At 43.8% G+C, this 20429-nt stretch overlaps 1 protein-coding gene across 4 annotated transcripts in view; it reads left to right on the forward strand.

Annotated features, from left to right (window-relative positions):
- Ccpg1 (cell cycle progression 1) overlaps positions 1-20429 on the forward strand; it is a 55002-nt gene that overhangs the window by 10923 nt on the left and 23650 nt on the right. For all 4 annotated transcript variants that reach the window (XM_059268232.1, XM_059268233.1, XM_059268231.1 and 1 more), the window contains exons 3-8: positions 2927-3047; positions 3309-3385; positions 5105-5300; positions 9819-10070; positions 15626-15747; positions 18179-19500. In XM_059268232.1, coding sequence (XP_059124215.1) covers positions 2927-3047; positions 3309-3385; positions 5105-5300; positions 9819-10070; positions 15626-15747; positions 18179-19500 — 2090 coding nt within the window. The remainder of the gene's footprint in view (positions 1-2926; positions 3048-3308; positions 3386-5104; positions 5301-9818; positions 10071-15625; positions 15748-18178; positions 19501-20429) is intronic.

Genomic DNA, 20429 nt, shown 5'->3' on the forward strand with positions numbered 1-20429 from the left:
TGAACCCGGGTCTCTGGAAGAGCAGCCAGTGTTCTAAACTGCTGAGCTATCTCTCCAGCCCCATCAGCCTTAGTTTTTTTCTTTTTTCTTTTACTGTTTTAGGAGACAGGGTATAGTTGTGGCTGATATGGAGCTTACAGCATGGTCAAAGCTGCATTGAATGTGGTCCCAAAGCCAGTTTTGTAATGAGGAATGGTGTAACTAGAACATTGTAGACACTGATTTATGTCCCGCGTTGGTGATTGTTTTCAGTATAGAAGTCCTAAGAACAGAAAGCATCCCATCGGTCCAGCCTCGCTTGTTCGCATTTGAGTCGTCTCATCAAAAGTTTCCCATTTGTTTTCAGGATTTTATAAGCTTGCTTACTTCATCAGTGAAGTGTGTGTTGTTTTTTTTTTTTGTTTTGTTTTGTTTTTTTTGTTTTTTTGTTTTTCCGAGACAGGTAGCTTTGTGCCTTTCCTGGAACTCACTTGGTAGCCCAGGCTGGCCTCGAACTCACAGAGATCTGCCTGGCTCTGCCTCCCAAGTGCTGGGATTAAAGGCGTGCACCACCACCGCCTGGCGAAGTTATTTATTTTTTGAGACAAGGTCCCGCTGTAGACCAGTGTTGCCTAGAACTCAGTAGCCCATGCTGTCTTCCAACTGGAAGTCGTCTGCTCCGCCTCCCAAGTGCTTGAGTTATGGGCATTTACCATCAGGTCTGCTGATGCTCGTGCTTGATGGTATATATGGTATATAGAAATAATTATTTGGCTGGGTGGTAGTGTCACATGCCTTTAGTCCCAGCACTGGGAGGCAGAGCCAGGCGATCCCTGTGAGTTCAAGGCCAGCCTGGTCTACAGAGCGAGATCCAGGACAGACACCAAAACTACACAGAGAAACCCTGTCTCAAAAAGCAAAAACAAACATACAAACAAAAAAAAGCAACCAAAAATTGAAATAATTATTTGGCTGGGTGGTGGTGGTGCATGCCTTTATTACTAGCATACGAGAGACACAGGCAGGCAGATATCTGAGTTCCAGGCCAGTCTTGTCTACAAAGCTAGTTCCAGACAGCCAGAACTACACAGAGAAACCCTGTCTCGAAGAGAGAAAAGCAAGAGAGGGAGAGAGAGAGAGAGAGAGAGAGAGAGAGAGAGAGAGAGAGAGAGGGAAATTATTTTATTTTGATAATTGAAGGTTTAGAGTAGTTTGTTAGTCATATCTTTTATAAATCAGCGTTACTAAAAATAGGGGGCCAGTGACATGGCTAAGGTGCCGTGGAAGCCTGACATCCTGAGTTGGATCCTTGGAACCCATATGGTAGGAGAATGTCCACTCTACATACAAGTCATGCCCTGACCTCTACATGTGTGTACACATGCACTAAATAAACACATGTAATTTTAAATAGCACTTCATAGGCTTTTGTTTTACAGTTTCAAAATTTGTTAGCATCTATACTGATTGAGATAGAAGGGAGGCTGACGTTTTTTCAGTGGGAGGGGTTGACAGGATCTCACTATAGAAGACTGGCCATGAACTTGAATTTGTTCACTTCTGCTTCCCAGTGCCAGGATTACAGATATGTCTTCCACACCTGGTTTAGTGTTTTATGATAGCTTGTTATGCAGTAACCCTGACTGGCTCATGTTCTGTATCCTCCTCCACCACCCCTCAGCTAAGAGTTAGTAGATATGTACCACCATGTCCAGCTCCTCATCCCACCCTTTTTAGACAGGGTATTAATACGTAGACCTAGCTAGCTTAGAACTCAACTGCGTGACCAAGTCAGTCCCAGCCTTGCCTCAGTCCTGCTACTGCTTTCCAAATGGTGTGTGCCACTGTGTCTACCCTGGTTCTGCTTCTGTGTTTTTAACTGTTTCTGCAAAGTTCAGGTGGACTTCTGTATATAAGCAATGGCTTTCCCCCCTTTTTCCTATGAGGATAAGCCAGGAGTAGGAGGGAGGCAGCATTGGGAACCTGGCTGTGAGGCTGCAGGGTAGAGTATGATAGCAAGTGTCGGGGCACTTAGCTGTGTGTGTCACGTGACAAACTGCCAGCTGTACTTGTGTTTAGCATTTTGGGGATAGGGTCTATCTCTAGCCTAGATGGCCTGGCAGTCACTTTGTAGTCCAGGCTAGTCTTGACTTGACTTCCTGCCTTGGCCTCTTAGTGCTGGGGTTACATACATACTGTGTAACCACACTCGCTCTGTGCTTGTGTTTTTATATCCTTTATTCTAGAACTCCTTCTAAGTCCTTCTCTTTCTTGCTGAGGTCTCTTGGCTGTGTTTCATTTTTCTTTTCATTACTCCTATTCTGATTTAGTCCTGAATTTCCTTCTCAAGCAGTCTGCAGAGCCTCGGTTCTGCAGCCAGTGCAGGCAGTTTTAAAGTTTTATTTTATTCATATAAATATTTGTGCAGACCACATGCATACAGTGTCTGGGGATGCTAGAAGAGAATGTTGGAGGCCCTGGGGCTGGAGTTACACTTGGGAGCCACAATGTGGGTACTGGGAATCAAACCTGGGTCCTCTGGAAGAACAACAGGAACTCTTAACTCCTGAGATACCTCTCCAGACCCTTAGTGCAAACTCAGTTTGCCTTTTAGCCTCTGAGCCATCTCTCCAGGACCATGGAAATTATCTAGCCAAGTAGCTATGCAGAAGATAACTCCAACAACAGACAATATTTAATTTGTTACCAACTGCTATAGTTAATCTTCTGTCAGCTTCCTTCTGTTGTGCTCACTGACATGGGCAGGAAGCCTGTGGTCCCATCCTTCACTTTCCCTTCTGGGGGCCTGAATGGACTGAGTTAACAAAACCAATCAGGATAAGTGATGTTTAGAGTGTGGTAGCATCGGGGACTTTCTACATATCATCAAATCAAATCCAGCCTTGGGGAGACAATACCTGAATTAATAGTTACCACTTTCCCCCAGGGTTCTGATGTAGAGATCATGAATTCTGCCACAGCCAGTGACAGCTGTGAACTGACTCTAGAATGTTCCTCATTAGAGCAAGAGGAAGTGCAAGTTCTTCATGTGGGGCCTGGAGGTGGAGGTAAGTTAAGTTCCCATTTCTTTTTCTGGGGCTAGGGGTACCATCCTTGATTGCCACTGGAATGGTCTTATCCTGGGATGTTCAGTGGACTTGTAAGAGGGCAGGAATCTGCCAGCAAGTGTCTGAGAATAGTTAGAAGGCCGCTGCTGACACCGGAGAGCCGTTAATGAGTTACATTCTCTGTGAAATTGGCCCCCCACACTTTCAAGTAAAATAAGTGTTTTCAAAGGACTAATGCTCTTGACCTTGGTTTTATCCCAGAAAGCAGCGCAAACAGCATGTTGTCAGTGGAAGAGACTCTGTTGGCATCAGTGAGAGAAACCAAGTCAGAGATTGAGGTAAACCTTTGTTTTGTACTGTGGATGTTTGAGAAGCACTGTCCTATTTATAGCTAAGCATTCTATTCCTACCTAAATTTAGTGAAAAAAAACCAGTCGGTTTTAAGGTTAAAGTTAACTTCTGCTGGGTTTCAGAACAGGACACTGAGCAAGTACCTTCCCCTAGGTCACCCTCACAGACAGCCCTGAGTGTGACTAGAAGATGAGTTAGTGTTTAAAGAACTACTAATCTATATTGTGATTGTTTTTGGAAATTGATTTTATTCTTGAATTTTATTTTACTGAGGGAATTTTACTGAGTGAATGTCTAAAATGAAGGTTAACTTTACATTTGACAACAAGTTAAACATTGTCTGTTGGAGCTGTCTTTTGAATAAAGTGACTTGGCTAGATAATTTCCATAGTATTTTAGTTCCTTGGTGCTGAGATTGGGTGACATAAAGAAAAGAAATCCATTTCTGGAAGGGTCTGGAGAGATGGTTCAGTGGTTAAGAGTACCTGCTACTTAATAATCATGAGGACTTGGGTTCAGATTTCACCACACGTGGAGTAAGCTGGGTGTCCCACAAACATCTACCTACAGCTCCAAGGAATCTGCTGCCCTCTTCTGGTCTGTGTGTACACTTGGACATGTGCAGACAGTTAAGCAGATACATGTCCACTTCCCCACATAAATAAAATCAATCTTTAGTGTTGATGAGATGGTTCAGCAGGAAGGAAGGTACTTGGTGCAGAGTCTAACCTGAATTCAGTCCCCAGGAACTCACATGGTAGGAGAGAAATGACTGGCAAGATGTCCTCTGACTGCCACATGCACCCCCAAAAAAAGTTATTAAAAAATAATTTAATTTTGGAGGCTGCAAAGTCCAAGATGAAGGTGCTGATGTCTGGTTTGTGGGGTGATGATTGCTCCTTGCTTTAGAATGGTACCTTTTGCCACATTCCCTAGGGAACAAATGCAGTGTCCTTGGCTGACAGGAAGGGAATGGCCAAATGGCATTGTGCTGTGTGTTCAGACAGCGTTCTCCTCAGAGCTGATTGAATTTGAGTGTTAATGTTTTGTTTGTTTTTTTGTTTTTGTTTTTGTTTTTTGTTTTTTGTTTTTTGAGGCAGGGTCTTTCTACACAGCCCTGGCTGTCCTGGAACTCAGTATGTAGCCCAGGCTGGCCTCTAACTCACAGAGCTCCACCTGCCTTTGTCTCCTGAGTGCTGGGATTAAAGGTGTGTGCCAGTCTAAGTTTTAATGAATTTGGGGGCGTGTTCAGACTCTAGTGCCTAGCAGCTGATGAACCAGACAAGTTGAATCAGTCTGTTCTGTGCTCCCTGGATGTAATATTTTGTGCCAGTGAACTCACCAGACTAGTGAAGTAAGTGAATTCTTGGGGTCCTGTTGTCATGGAGGGAGCTTTAGTCTCTTCAGCTTTTGAAGCACAGTGGGAGGAGACAGGGGTCTCTTCTATTCTCCAAACTAGAGAGTGAGCCTGTGATTGCACACTTTACTGTGGGGTAGAAGTCATTTCTTTAAGGGCTGGGGGATTGTCGGGGGTAGACCCGAAGCATAGCATGCCCAAGGCCCAGGCTCCATCCCCAGCATTGAAAAGCGCAGGGACGGGGAGAGAAGGGAAAGGAACGAAACTAGGTGTCATGTATTCTGAACAGCGAAGAAAATTTAAGACTCAAAATGACTGAGGTTGCTGCCTGTAAAATTTGGTTCCGTAGGTTGAGGAAGCAGCTTCCCCTGAAGACAATGTGTATTTGGGAACTACCAGCGATGATTCTGATATTGTTACACTTGAACCTCCTAAGCTGGAAGAAATGGGAAACCAGGAAGTTATGAAAGAAGCGCCCAGCTCCGACGACTTTAACATGGGCTCCTCCTCCAGTAGCCAGTACGCCTTCTGCCAGCCAGAGCCCGGTAGGAGCTGTTGCAGCAGCAGACCTCTGACCTCTTAGTTAATGGCTTGTTTTCTAGCTCCAGCTCTCAGCTTAAGTGATGCTCTGAAACGCAAGAAAATCTTGGTAAAGTTTGTTACAGTGCCTTCCTGGCCTTAATGGATCAGCTCAGTGTTCTTTCTTTGATATGTTACTGTGGGGCTGGGGGAGGGTCCTGGGGACTGAGCCCCAGATATTGCACATGCTAGGTAAACTTACTCTGTTACGTTCAGTTTATTAGTCTCAAGTCCTCAAAAGATGCATTTGGCTTTTAATATTTGGTTGGTTGACTGAGGTATGGTAGAGTCCAGCTCTGTAACTCCGGCTGTTTTTAAATTCACTGTATAGCTCAGGCTAGTCTCGGATTTGGTTGCAGTTGTTCCACAGGCATGTGCCACCATTCCAGCTTCCACAAGTCTTCTTTTGTTTTGTTTTGGGTTGTTTTTGTTTTTGTTCTTTCAAGACAGGGTTTCTTTGCATAGCCCTGGCTGCCCTGGAACTCACTCTATAGACCAGGCTGGCCTCAAACTCAGAGATCTGCCTGCCTCTGCCTCCTGAGTGCTGGGATGAAGGTGTACGCCATCACCACCCGGCTACTTCCACAATTTTTTTTTTTTTTAAGATTTATTTATTTTATGTATATGGTGTTCTATCCGTATGTACACCTGCACGCCTGAAGAGGGCATCGAATCTCATTACAGGCAGCTGTGAGCCATCACATGGTTGCTGGGAATTGAACTCACGACCTCTGGAAGAGCTGCCAATGCTCTTAACCTCTGAGCCATCTCTCCAGCCCCTACTTCCACAATTCTTAACTGCAGTTTTCTGAATAGGTAGTATCTTTTAATATGACACAAAATACTTAGACATAAAGTTCCTGGAAAATATTAAAAGAGAAGCCTGTAACTAACTCAGTTATTAATTAGCCCACAGTCATAATTTAGAACTGCTGTTTTAAGCGGTTCCTAATTTGATGAAAAACCAAGAATATACAGAATCTAGTTCGGATATTCTCCTTGGATTTTCCCATTCTTTTAACACTGGATACATTTGGTAGTCAGAACCAATGACATTTCTCATTCCAATTTAAGGTAATAACGTGCCACATTGTGTTTCTTGGCTTTTTTGTTGGTTTGTGCTGGGATAGGATCTCACTCTTGAGCCCACCTAATCCTGGACCTCACTGTGTAGCCTTGGCTAACCTTGAATTTGTGACAGTTTTCCTGTCTTAGCTGGGATTGAGCTGGGCTTACGGTAAACATCCTGTTTCCACGTGACACACCATGTTTGACACTGTGTGCTATGTAAATTGCTAGGGAATGGTGATAAAAAGAAGCCTGAGCCTGCTGGCTGTGGTGGCGCACGCCTTTGATCCCAGTGCTTGGGAACAGAGTTAGGTGGACCTTGGAGTTCGAGGCCAGCTTGGTCTACAGAGTGAGTTCCAGGACAGGCTCCAAAGCTACACAGTTCAAAGCTATTTTGTCTTGAAAAAAACAGAAGAGAGAGAGTGTGTGTCTGTGTGTGTTCAGAACAGAGGAATTTTTTTCTGATTATTTTTAATCCATCCTTTGTTGAGCCCAAGATATAGATGGCTAATTATTTTCAGAAGGTTAGTACTGTTGAATTCAACAGATGCCCAGGGTCAAGGGGTCTGAGAGGCCTTCCCACCCTCAAGGCGTTCAGGTTCCTCGGGCTCAGCAGGGCAGCACTTGATATGGGTATTTTTTGAATTTTAGAATTCCATCATGTTCAGATGGTTTCCGCTTTTGATATATTTACTTAACAATTTGTATTTTCTGCCTCTGGCTTCAAATGCATGGACTCAAGTAGCAGTGGATCCTGCTACTTGAGTAGCTTGGGAACAGGACATTGCTAGGTTTTTGAGACAGGGTTTCTCTTTCTCTAGCCCAGGCTGGCCTCGAACTCATAGAGATCCACCTGCCTCTGCCTCCCTAATGCTAGGATTAAAGGCACGAGCCACCACCGCCGGGCTAATCTAAACATTGTTGATGGGAACTTGCTCCTCTGAGCCTAGGATTTCGAATTGATTTCCTCCTAAGATCTGAGAATGTTTCAGAATTAGTTAACAGAAATATTAAGGGTTTTTTATTTTCTTTGTGTTCATTTGGTTCCTTCGTTATTTGAGACAGGGTCTCACAGTGGATCCCTGACTGGCCAGGAATGTGCTGTAGACCAGGTCATCCTCCAGCCCATAGAGATGGGCTTGTCTCTGTCCCTTGAGTGCTGGGGTCAAGTGTATGTGCCACCATGCCCAGTTTCAGCAGTTTTTACCTACTGTAACCCTTCCCATCAAACTGCTGTGTAAAGAAAGTGTTTACAAATAATGATAAATTTTAGGCTACTCTGAAAATACTGTACAGCCAGGCACCTTGGGTGATTTAATCCTCAGTTACCTTGTTCTGTTCTCTCCCATTCTTTTTTTCCTTACAGCTTTTCAGCTTCATGTTTTTGTATGATTTTAATAGGTATTCAGCTTTCGTTTGTTTAAGGAAACTCCCGCCTTCCATTGACCAGCCTTTCTCCTCAGAAGGCGAAGGTGGTAGCTGTAGAGAAGTTGGTGTTGTGTGTGTTTCTAAAGAGACTCACTGGATTTTAACCTCACGTAGATAACAGTGTTAACTGATGAAAGTTGTATTTTCAGTTTTTTCCTTTATGACTTATAATAAAGCTTTATACATTTTTTTCCTGTTTATTCACAAAAGAAAGGTGGTGGGAGAAGCTGTGGAAGATTCCTGAATGCATAAGGGGATGGGATGATCAGCTGAAACTCCGTGTTCCTAGCCAGCTCGCTCTCCAAGGTGGCGTGACTGATGCTGAGCGGCTTCTCAGCTGGCCCTAGTCACAGTTACTGTTGAAATGCTGAGTGCTTTGGGGAGTTGATCCCAGAGATCCCACAAACAGGCCGGCTGAGTTTACTGCATGCCTCTGCACTGCCTGCTGCTTGGATTGTGGGCCAGATTACACTGTACAGAAGTTTAGAAATCCAGATATTTCCACTATTACATGTATGAGTTAAAGACAGAAGCATTAGGTAGTTAATGGCTGTTAATATCTATAGATTGGGTTATTCATATATATGAAGGCTTGGAGACATTTTTAAGACATTTGGAGAAAGCTTTGCTTTTACATTTACTTACTCTGATTCTGTCAGAAAGTGACTCCAGTACCCCAGCCATGGTCTGAATGCCTTTATATTATGCAATGCTTGGTTTAAGTCTTCCTCTCCCATTTTATCTAAGAAATGTAAGGCGATGGCATCTTGGAAAAACTAGTGATCAAGAATAACCAGAGCCATGTTGGGCATGAGGATTCACGACACTGATCCCCTCGGTGGCCACCATGTCACTAAGCATTAGGACATGTGTTCATTCAGTAGTGATGGAGTCTCTTTTGTCATGTGAACAGGAACTAAATTCCCCATACTTGATCTTTAGAAAGCATTGCCTGACATAGACACCAGCTTTCCTGTGGCATGAACAGCCTGTTTTCTGAAAGACCAGCATTTTTGGTGCATGAGTGTGTGCTGTTTTGGAGCTCGGTGTTGAAGTCAAGTTCACATCTTATCCTTATTTCTAACTGGCTATAGAGATTACTACCAAGTGCTGTCAATAATAATTTGTTGAACTATGGAATGGAGATAAGAAGTGACATGCAAAAGCTGCAGGCCATGTTTCCAGAGGCATGCGTGCGTGTTCCTGGAGTGGAGTGTTTGAGTTTTTTTGTCCCCTGTGTGTCGTCCCCCTCCCCCCCCTGAGGACTGAACCCAGGGTCTTGCAATTGCTAGGCAAGCGATCTACCATTGAGCTAAATCCCTCCCCATCCTCCCACCCCCCCAACCCCCACCCCCGTGTGTTCTTAAGGTTCCTTCCTGAGGCAGCAGCACCAGACTCATCATCAGGACAGCTGCTGTGGCCCTCCCTCCTGCTGACATAGTTACTAGAGGGTATATCCACAACCTTCTGGTAAGAGTGGCAGTCGAAGGGAAGAGTCACCTGACTTCGGGAACCTGTGTTGAACTGTGGTGCTTTGGACCTGCATGGTGGGGTAGGGACCTGGAAGACCTATTTATTATCCGAGACCAGGAAGTACTTAGAGACTTCCTGTTCCTTCACGTAACTGTGAATTGAATGAGTGAAAAGACAGGGTTTCTTTTTTCTTTAACTAAATGTTTGTTTCCGTCTGTAAGGCTGAACTAGACTACAAGAAGGAGTAACAACTGTTCTAGGCCATAGGGTGGGGAAGGACAGAGCTTTGAGAAGAGCTGCAGAAGAAGCCTGTCACAGGGGCAGAGGCGGTGTAACAGTTGTTAGACTACAGTTTGTCTGTGTTTGGTTTGCTGTTGGTTCTTGTTTGTGTTCCTCACTGGCTTTTTCATGTTAAAGGGCATGTAAGGCTAGCCTTGATTATTATAAATCATATTTACTGGGAAGCCTTTTCTGAGAATGTTTACCTAAATACCAACATTTTTCTTTTAAAATAGTCTTTTCATCTCAGCCTAGTGATGAGGAATCCAGTAGCGATGACACCAGCCATGATTCTAGCCCTGTCCCCAGACGCCGCCGCAACAGGAAGAAGACCATTTCCATCTCAGAGTCTGAGGAGCCGCCACTGGCTGAACCGGAAGAGGAACCCTCCAAGGAGCCGAGTAAACGACACTTCAGTGGTGGTCTCAACAAGTGTGTTATCCTGGCCTTGGTGATTGCTGTCAGCATGGGATTTGGACATTTCTATGGTAAGTGTTTAGAAAAACCTTGTGCAGAAGCCACTTACCTATAGCAGCAGGACAAGATGGCACACGGAAGAAAGGTCAGTGTTGGTTACAGTGGCCTATGTCTCTATAGTTAGCTACTTTTCTCAGGAGGCAGAGTGGAGGATTGCTGAAGGAGCTCCCGAGTGTGACATTAGCCTAGGCAACATAGCCAGATCCTGTCCCCAAACAAAACATTAACAAATTTTTTTTTTGAGACAAGATCAGGCTGGTCTTCAACCTGTGATCTTCCTATATCAGACTCTCAAGCATAAGTAAGGACTTTAAACATATTTATGGCTTTTTTGTTTTGTTTTAAGTAAGAAGATGAAAGATTTAAAAATGTGAAGTTGGGGAGTTGGGGCTTGAGAGATGGCTCAGTGGTTAAGAGCATGGCTCCTGGCGATTCCTCCAGAGGACCCAGGTTCAATCTCCAGTACCTAACCCACACAGTGACTGTTTCATACCCATCTGTAATTCCTCACAAGGGTCTCCCGCCCTCTTCTGACCCTTAGGGCGCTGCGTGCACATAGTGCACAGCTACACATGCAGGCAGAACCCTCGTAAAAACCTGAAGATGCCGAGCCTGGTGTTACATGCCTTCAATCCCACAGGCAGGCAGAGGATTTTGAGTTCAAGGCCAGCCCGATTCACAGATTCCATCCCAGGCTAGCCAGCTACTTAGACCCTGTCCAAAGTAAAATAAAAATCTGAAGTTGGATGTGGTAATAAGTTGGTATATATGGTAATCATGTAGGAGACCTAGACATGAGACTCTCAGCTTAAGACCCTGGGTTCACAGGAAAAACAAATTACCTTGGGACAGATTGTTAGAATTAGTTGCATAATATTTAAATTCCAGCAAAATAGTCACATAATGGTAGACAGGGTGTGGTTCACATCTATAATCCCCTCCCTTGAGAGACTGAGGCAAGAAAGTTGCCAGGAGTTCAGGGACAACCTTGAATAGTGTGTGATACTATCTCAAAAACCAAAAACAGAGAAAGTTGCATCTGAAATGTTGAATAACTAGTGCTCATTATTTCTACTTTGAGCTGCCTTCTTTTGTTAGGATAGTTATAAATCTTTATACAGCTGGTCTATAATAAACTATTTTGTTAGATAGATGACTTCTAAATAGCTTATGTATAGGGACATCTGTTTCTGGACACTCAGCCATGAATTACAGTTTTGTTAGTATGATCTTTCTAACATCATACAGATGTTGGCAAGCTGTCATGGCATAGCCCTCCACAGTAAACCTAGATGTGCCTTGAGGTTGTATGCAGGAGTTGTTTTGTGACATCCATTTCTGCCTTCCTGTTTCTATGAGTTTGAGGCCAGCCAGGTCTATAGAGGGAGTTCCAGAACAGTCAAGACTACTCATAGAAATACTGGCTTGAAAACCAAAAGGAAAGCCGAGCATTGGTGGTGCATGCCTTTAATCCCAGCCCTTGGGAGGCAGAGCCAGACAGATCTCTGTGAGTTCGAGGCCAGCCTGGGCTACAGAGTGAGACCCAGGACAAGCACCTAAACTACACAGAGAAACCCTGTCTCGAAAAACCAAAAGAAAAAAGAAAAGGAAAAAAGAACATCTCACTGAATCTCTTAAGTCCTGTAATTTTTGGGGAAGTTTTAACCACTTATTACTGTGTGTGCTGAGTATGTGCATTTGGGTGCAAGTGCTACGCCATATGTCAGAAGACATCTCTGGAGGTCTCTTTTGTACCTTTATGCGGGTTCAGGGAATCGAACTCAGGTCTCCAGGCTTACACACCACAATCCTCTCCCTGACATCTTGCTAGCACAAGGCCTGTATTTGTACAGTCTGAGAACTAGGTGTTCCTGTTCTGTTCTTTGGACTTTATAGACTAGTTCAGTTTATTCTTTCTATTTTTTTTTTTTTTTTTTGGTTTTGGTGCAGGGTATTACTATGTAACCCAGGCTGAGCTCTACTGGTGATCTTAGCTTCCTGAGTGCTGGGATTACAGACCTGTGCTACCAGGTCTGCATAGCAGATCACAGTGTACTTTAGAAAGAAATGCTCAGACCTTGTCAGATTCAGAACTCTTTTGTTATTGTTGTCTGAGACAAGGTCTCTAGCTAGCCCCGGCTGTCCTGGAACTGACTGTGTAGCTCTAGCTGGCCTAAAGCTCATTTTGTAGAACAGGCTGGACCCAGATTCACAGAGCTCCATCTGCCTCTGCCACCCATGTCCTGGACTAAAGGTCTATGCCAGCATGCCTGGTAATTTGACAAATCTTAGTTTACCTATATAAACTGCTTTTAGATTTATTAATTTTCTTGGTCAACATAACATATTCTTAACTTTCTGTTTTGGAAGTTCTTTCCAACAATGTGTGTGTTCTTTCATGATTGTGGTAAAGGTATTAGATAGAGAGCATGATACTGGAATAAGATGGTGGGGCAGTCCATACTTGTTAAAGTCAGATCACGGACCTATGTTTTCTGTGTTCAACTTGAGGTGATCTTTGGGCTCATGGGAAGGCCTGCTTGTGTGTACTGCTGAGTACTCACTCCCGAGGTCCTTCCTTGAACAACACTAGGGAGACATGTTCTGAATCATGCTTGCCTGTGTTGATGGGTGAAGCAAATGTGTCATTGTTTCTATGTGTTTTCCCCTACAGGTAAACATGAAGGAAACAAGGGAAAAGGTCTAAAATCTTTATTACTGAAAGCCAAGCATTGGATATTAACTTTAATGTTAATACAGACTGCACTAAAATCTCACAATTTGCATGACTTTGGAATGTTTTTAGAAAGTACAGTTTAAAACAGTTCTTTTAAAACCAAGAAAATTTGTTTCCTTGTTTGCTAGCTTTAACAAAATTAACATATATCTTCCTTCCTGTACATTTTCACATTAGCCTTATCACAGCATGAGAACCCTGGATGATGCAGTGTGCGAAGTGAGTGAGCCTACACAGTAACTCAAAGCCCTGACCCCAGGGGCCTTTCAGTAGCCTCACTTACAGGACAGGACTTCATCCTGTGCTGGACAGTGAGCTCCAAACTAAGCCTTTCTCCAGCATCTGTGTCCATAAGCAGCCACCTGGTATAAACATCTACTCAGAACCCAGGCAGCCTTGACTCCATGCAAGTGTGGGTTTTCTGTCTGTACCAGAAGAGTGACTGCAGTGGACTAGCTGTTTGACATGATTCAGATTCTAAAAGTGCATCTGAAGTTCAGAAAAAAGATAAAAATCTACATGAACCGTAGCACCAAAACCCATGCCTGAAGTACACCTCTCCTTGCTCCTCTCATCTCCACACTCAGATGGGGATGTTGACAGGCTGTCCAGCGCTTCTGAGATGTAACTAACTGAATGGGAAGTTACACAGCACAAACAGGCATTAAAGTCCATGCTGCATGGGCTCACTAAGTTATCCTTGAATGGGCTTTTAGTAAGCTTATGACAGGCAGGAGGGGGAGTAGACCATTCCAGCAACTGAAACTCTAAGCCCTGGGAACAGTAACAAAGACTGTCTAGGTGATAGGAAACGGGTGTTTTTAAAGTGGACAATGTTGGTTGTTAAAGTCAAGTAAAACTACGGGAAGTGAGAAGGCAGCTGGAGCTGCTGCTGTGCCTTGTGTGATCCATATAGTGGTGCTGAAGGCCTTGGGCCTTAGGCTGAAGGGAGGAGGATGAGGAGGTTAATACAGTGAGGTTCCCAGCCTGGATTCTGCATTGGTAGTCCGTCAGAGTTTAGGAAGCGTGCTAGCTGCTTCCCGTCTGAAGTAGAAGGTTTCCCAGGGGAAGAGTCCTGCCAGACAATGACGTAGCTAGATGTTGTGCCGGACCCCCACCACTGAGCCAAGTCCCCACGCCTTATTGGTGAGTGATGTGCACAAGTGGGTTTCGAGATCTGTAGAAGGAGTTCCAGTGGATTGTTACATCCTCTGTTTAAACTGCTGCTTGTAGTGGTGTGCCTCCTGTGTGTTAGGTGCCAGATGTGCTTTTTGGTTTAGTGGTGTATTTTCTTGTGCAGGACACATGTAGGAGGAGCATGCAAACAGCTTGTCTTAGCATAAGAACATTTTGAATTTCAGGTCAAATATGAAGGAACTGTCCAGGAACTGGGTGTGTACTGAGGGCTTTACAGATCGTAGCTAGAGGCTCCTCCACTGAGCTACATACAGCCCTGTTGAAGAATTCATAAAAGAGTTGGCTTTGAGGGACAGCAAGATGGCTCAGTGGGTAAAGGCGCTTACCTCCAAGCCTGATGACCTGAGTTGATCCCCGAGAGCCACATGGGGAAGGAAGGAGCCAACTCCTACAGGATCCTGATCCCTGAATTTGTGTCATGGCATGCATGTGCCCCCTTCTCCCAACTCCCGCAAGTTGTCCTAACCTCTGAATTTGTGTCTTGGCATGCATGTGTCCCCTCTCCCACAAAAAGTGAATTTTTTAAAAAGTAATCTCAGCCTTTAAGAAGTAGAAGGAGGAGAATCAAATTCAAGGGTGTCTTCAGCTAAATAGAGAGTTGGACTCCATCCTAGATGACTTAAGACCCTGTCTCGAAAAAAAAAAAAAAATCAATTGACTTTGAGAATGATGGGTGTTTGTAATTAGACATTTCCTGTGCTACACTTCAGTATCCTGTAGGAAAATTATTAAGAAGCGTACATTTTCATTTTTCTTTGACTCTTGGTCTGTAGGAAAAGAGACCCACTGATGGCTTATTTTTCTGTTTAAAGAAACACTTCAGAAAAGCTGAGTGTCTTCATTATAGCAAGAGGAGAACTTTCTTCTTGTCATTGTTAAAGTGGCCTGTGTTTTTCTTTGGAAAGTGTAGTGAACTGCTTAAATGTTCTTGTGTTTGCCGAGTTCACCATGGGTGTTCCTGTGTGTGTGTGTGCTGACAGAGTTCACCAGAGGTGTTCCTGTGTGTGTATGTGCTGACTGAGTTCACCAGAGGTGTTCCTGTGTGTGTGTGTGCTGACTGAGTTCACCATGGGTGTTCCTGTGTGTGTGTGTGCTGACTGAGTTCACCAGAGGTGTTCCTGTGTGTGTGTGTGCTGACTGAGTTCACCATGGGTGTTCCTGTGTGTGTGTGTGCTGACAGAGTCCACCATGGGTGTTCCTGTGTGTGTGCTGACTGAGTCCACCATGGGTGTTCCTGTGTGTGTGCTGACTGAGTCCACCATGGGTGTTCCTGTGTGTGTGCTGACAGAGTCCACCATGGGTGTTCCTGTGTGTGTGCTGACAGAGTTCACCATGGGTGTTCCTGTGTGTGTGTGTGCTGACTGAGTCCACCATGGGTGTTCCTGTGTGTGTGTGTGCTGACTGAGTTCACCATGGGTGTTCCTGTGTGTGTGCTGACAGAGTTCCGGTGCATTACTAGTCTGCTCGGCCTGAGCTCTATCGCTGTCAATTGGTGAGTCATATCATGAGGTGGTTTTTTTTTAAGGAAAGAATGTCCTTACCTAAGTTAAGTGGCTAGTGTTGATGGAGTGCTGTGTGCAGTTTTGAGTAGTGGCAGTCATGCTGTACCAAATAAATGGTTTTTCCTTTCAGGCACAATTCAGATTCAGAAGCGTCAGCAGTTAGTCAGAAAGATTTACAAAGATGAGCTGAATGATGGAAAGGATTACTTCTCACAATGCCAGCAGGAACAAGAGTCTTTTCTGGATTTCAAGGTGTGTATTAATTAAACATTGAAAAATAACTAATAGTGGGGCTGGAGAGATGGCTCAGCAGTTAAGAGCACTGACTGCTCTTTCAGAGGACCCGGGTTCAATTTCCAGCACCCACATGGTGGCTTACAACTGTCTGTAACTCCAGTTCCAGGGAACCTGAAACCTTCACACAGACATATTAGCAGGCACATAAAATAAAAATTTTAAAAAAGGGGGGAAAAAAAGAAAAATAACCAATAGTGATGTAGAAATAATTGAGCTAGGTGTAGGGGCACACACACTATAACCCTATCATAGCCCTTGAGGACTGAGGCAGTATGAATCAGGCCAAGTTCAAGCTATTTAGCACCATTGGCCTCAGAAAGCCAAGAAGGAAAAAAAAACAAGCCAGCAGTTGAACTACTTAGATGCAGTTACAGTAAAGATCAATCAGTCAATAATTGGGATGAGTGAGATGGCTCAGCAGGTAAAGGAACTTGTTTCCAGGCCTGACCACCTGAGTTCCGTCCCCAGGCCTCACTTGGTAGAAGGAGAGAACAGACTCCCCACAGCCATAAGTTGTCCTCTTACCTCCACATGCATACCTACAGACAGACTTTAAAACACACAAATAAATGTAACAAAAAATAAAAAATGTTAATAAGTTGTTTAGTATTTTATACCTGTTACATTGGTATGCATCATGTAACTTAGTTGGCACTCTTGTGAGTGAATTTATCTGTTTCATTTTAGAAATAGAGGTTCAGATAGACTAACTTTACAAGGCCAGCAGACAGAATTGGATTCCAGTATCTAACTGCAAAGATTTTTTTAGGTTTTTTTGAGATGGGGTTTCTCTCAGAAACAGTCCTGGCTGTCCTGGAACTCACTCTGTAGACAAGGCTGGCCTCGAATTCAGAGATTTGCCTACCTCTGCCTCCTAAGTGCTGGGATTAAAGGCGTGTGCCACCACCGCTCAGCTTTTCAAAGATCTTTTAAAATTGATCTCTCCATGTGTACATGAGTACTTTGTATGCATAGCGCAAATGTAGAGATCAGAAAGCAACTTCAGGAGTCAGTTCTCTGAGATCCACCATTCGGGTACTAGGGAATCCAATTCAGGTCATCAGGCCTGGCAGCAGGGACCTCCAAGGTGAGCCATCCTGCAAACTACAGTTTTTTGTTTGTTTTTTAAAGATTTATTTATTTATTATGTATGCCTCCATATATGCCTGCACGCCCGGAGGGCACCAGATCTCATTATGATGGCTGTGAGCCACCATGTGGTTGCTGGGAATTGAACTCAGGACCTCTGGAAGAATAACCAGTGCTCTTAACCTTTGAGCCATCTCTCCAGACCCACAAACTACAGTTTTAAATCTTACTTTTTTTTTTCCATGAAGAGTAATGAGTTAATGAAACAACTATTTCAGTTAGTTGTTTTTCACATGTAAAATTCTGTTACTCTTTTTTTTTTTTTTTTTTTTTTTTGTCTTTCTGAATTCAAGTTTACTTGGATTTGGGAAAATAGTTAACTATGTTACCAGAATTCAGACTGTCCTCTGTGTACAGAGACTTTTCTAGGAGACTCTGGACTTACACACTGACATACAGTAGCATTTCCAGCCACCCTAGTACTGGGATTAAAGGCATGTACCATGCTGCCTTCTCAATATTTTTTAATCCACATTGGTACTGAGTCAGGGGATTTGTGGATACTAATGGCTGGTTGCATGTTTACCCACAGAAGGCAAATGCAGCTAACTTTAAAATGTCTTAGTTGTTGGATGTGGTGGCCTGTACTTTTAATCCCAGCACTTGGGAGGCAGATCTCTGGGTTTGAAGCCAGCCTGATATACATTGTAAGTCCAGGACATCCAGGGCTATGTAGAGAGACCCTGTCTCAGATGAATAAATAGAAAACTCTTAGTTCTTTACTCTGTAGGCAGCTTTTCAGGATAGCTCCTGTACTAACAAGATGGAAGGGCTTCCCTCACTTTCCATTTTACAAATGTGTGTAATCTGATGCAGCGTTAGCACTGAATCTGGGCCCTGGGTCTGCTAGTAAGTACTCAGCCCTTTAGTCTGTTAGAGATGGGTGGAGTTCTGCCTAGCTTGTCCTTGTTTGACTTCTCCCTCATCAGTGTTCCTGATTACACAGAGCTGCCTGCTACACATTTTCTTCCACGTGACACTTGTAGTCTCCTTTGTTTTCGAGAATGAAAGCATCTTGATAAATGACAAGTGGCACTGAGTATTTATTTTCCAAGTTTTAATACTGTCTAGCCACACCCAGAAGATCTGGGTGTATGCTCATATACATACCTATATACATACACACATATGTGGGCAGTAAAGGTTATGGTTGTTAGATGATAAAGATTTAGATTAAACTTTCCAAACACTTGACATTTCTCTTCTCTTTCAAAAAAAAAAAAAAAAAACCATCTAGTCACTGAAGGAAAACCTTGAAAGGTGTTGGACCGTTACTGAAGCAGAGCAGATTACCTTTGCAACTCAGAAAAGGAATCTTGCTGCAGAAAACCAGCATTTAAGAATATCTCTGGAGAAGGAACAGAAAGCCCTGTCTTCACTACAGGAAGAGTTACGGCAACTAAGGGAGCAGATTAGATTGTTGGAGGATGAAGGCACAAGTACCCAGTTAGTTAGGGAGAACCAGGATCTTAAGCGCCATCTAGAAGAGGAGAAACAGAAAACGAACAGTTTCTTTAACGAAAGGGAGACTCTGGTAGAGGAAGCAAAGGCGCTGAAGAGGGACCTGGAGAGAGAACAGTTCACAGCCATGGCTCTGCGGGCAGAACTGGAGCAAGCGGTCCCTGGCCAGGCACGGGGCCACGCAGACTCTCCCGGCGTGCGGACTGAAGAGAAGGAGGTGGCGCTGTTACGGCAGAGGCTGGCTGAGTTGGAGCAGAAGCTAACCTTCGAGCAGCAGCGCTCTGACTTGTGGGAAAGACTGTATGTTGAGGCGAAGGATCAAAGCAGAAAGTCAGAGAGCGAAGGGAGGAAGAGAGGAAGCAGAGGAAGCCACAGGGCTAAGAGCAAGTCGAAGGAGACATTTCTGGGGACAGTTAAGGAAACATTTGATGCTATGAAGAATTCTACCAAGGAGTTTGTGAGGCATCATAAAGAAAAAATCAAGCAGGCGAAAGAAGCCGTGAAGGAGAATCTGAAGAAGTTCTCAGATTCAGTCAAGTCTACTTTTCGACATTTCAAAGACACCACCAAGAACATCTTCGATGAAAAGGGCAGTAAGAGATCCGGGGCTTCAAAAGCAGCAGCAACCGAACAGCCAGGAACAGCTTATGGTTATTCTTCGTACGCACAGCACGAGGCACCAGACCCAAACCAGAATTGCAGAGGCCCTTCTGCACAGAGGGAGGGAGGGAGAGAAAAGGCCAGTCACTCTGAAGAAATGAGAACAAATGCCAATTCACGTCCGTACAAGGCCAAGTTTGAATGTGCTGGGAAAGAATCTGTCAGGATAAACGACTTCAGACAGCTGATTGAGTGGTACTTACTCAATGAACTGGATACTTTTCACCACTGGAAAGAACTGGATCAGTTCATCAGTCCCTTTTTCCCGAATGGTGTCTTCAGACATGACCAGAAGCTCTTCGCCGACTTTGTTGATGCCGTGAAAGGTTACCTTAAAGGAATAAAGGAGTACCAAGTAGAGGACGACAGTTTGGAGAAGTTGGACGGATATATATATAGACACTTGGGGCACGTTTTCCCCCTTCCATTCGGACCCAGGTCGGTTTACATAAAACCATGTTACTATAATAGCTTCTAACAGTGCTACATTGCATAGTGGTTTTGGTTTTGGTTTGTTTTGTTTTTTTTTCACTTTGAGCTTTTTGGAAGGTTACTGTTTGTAAGCTTGCCGCTGAAATTCAGAATAATCAAAGTTTTAAAATTAACAATTGCAAACTCAAAAATCCATGTACTATGTAATCACTTAGGCTTGAACAGGTGATTGAATTTCTACCTTAAAAATTAGTTAAGGGTATATTGACTTATTTGAGCCAGTTTGGTTTCTTTCAGTATAATTTACATAATTAAGTGAAATTATTGCTTTTTAATCTTTGACTTAGGAAGCTAGAAACAAATAGATTTTAATGTGAAGTTGAAGTCTTGTGGAGCTGCCCCACAGAAATCATTGTTGGTTTTATGTGACAGTTAGGAGTAGTACTCATTGAAGGCTTACTATAGAGAAGAGTGATGGATGATCAGGAGCCACAGTATTCCATAATGTCCTTCATCTTTTATTCTGTAACTGCGAATGTGTGGTGTTTCCTCTGAGAGTCACGTAGTTCCATCTTTATGAATAAATGCAGTGTGCCTATAAAATAATGAGACTGGGTTCTGGTGTCTTTAGTTCCTGAAGCAGTCAGGTGTCTAGTGCTGTAATGAGCAGGCTTAGGAGGCTGCTTTGAGGAAACATGAACAACCTCTTGCTCTTTAGGGGTTCGGGGTGCACCAGTGGCATGAGGATGTAGTGGCCTCAGGCAGTCTGGAAGTGGTCGGAAATGCTTCGTGATCGAAGTGACCTTGCATCTAAACTTGCTATGAACCCGGGTTTTGGAGAAGTAGTGAGGGTTGTTAGTATGTGGATAGGAAGGGCCTCTCACTGGTCTGGAAAGTCATTGCAGAGGTGTGGAGAAATGAAGACATACTTCTTT

Source organism: Peromyscus eremicus, chromosome 7 (assembly GCF_949786415.1).
Source record: "Peromyscus eremicus chromosome 7, PerEre_H2_v1, whole genome shotgun sequence".
NCBI lineage: Eukaryota > Metazoa > Chordata > Mammalia > Rodentia > Cricetidae > Peromyscus > Peromyscus eremicus.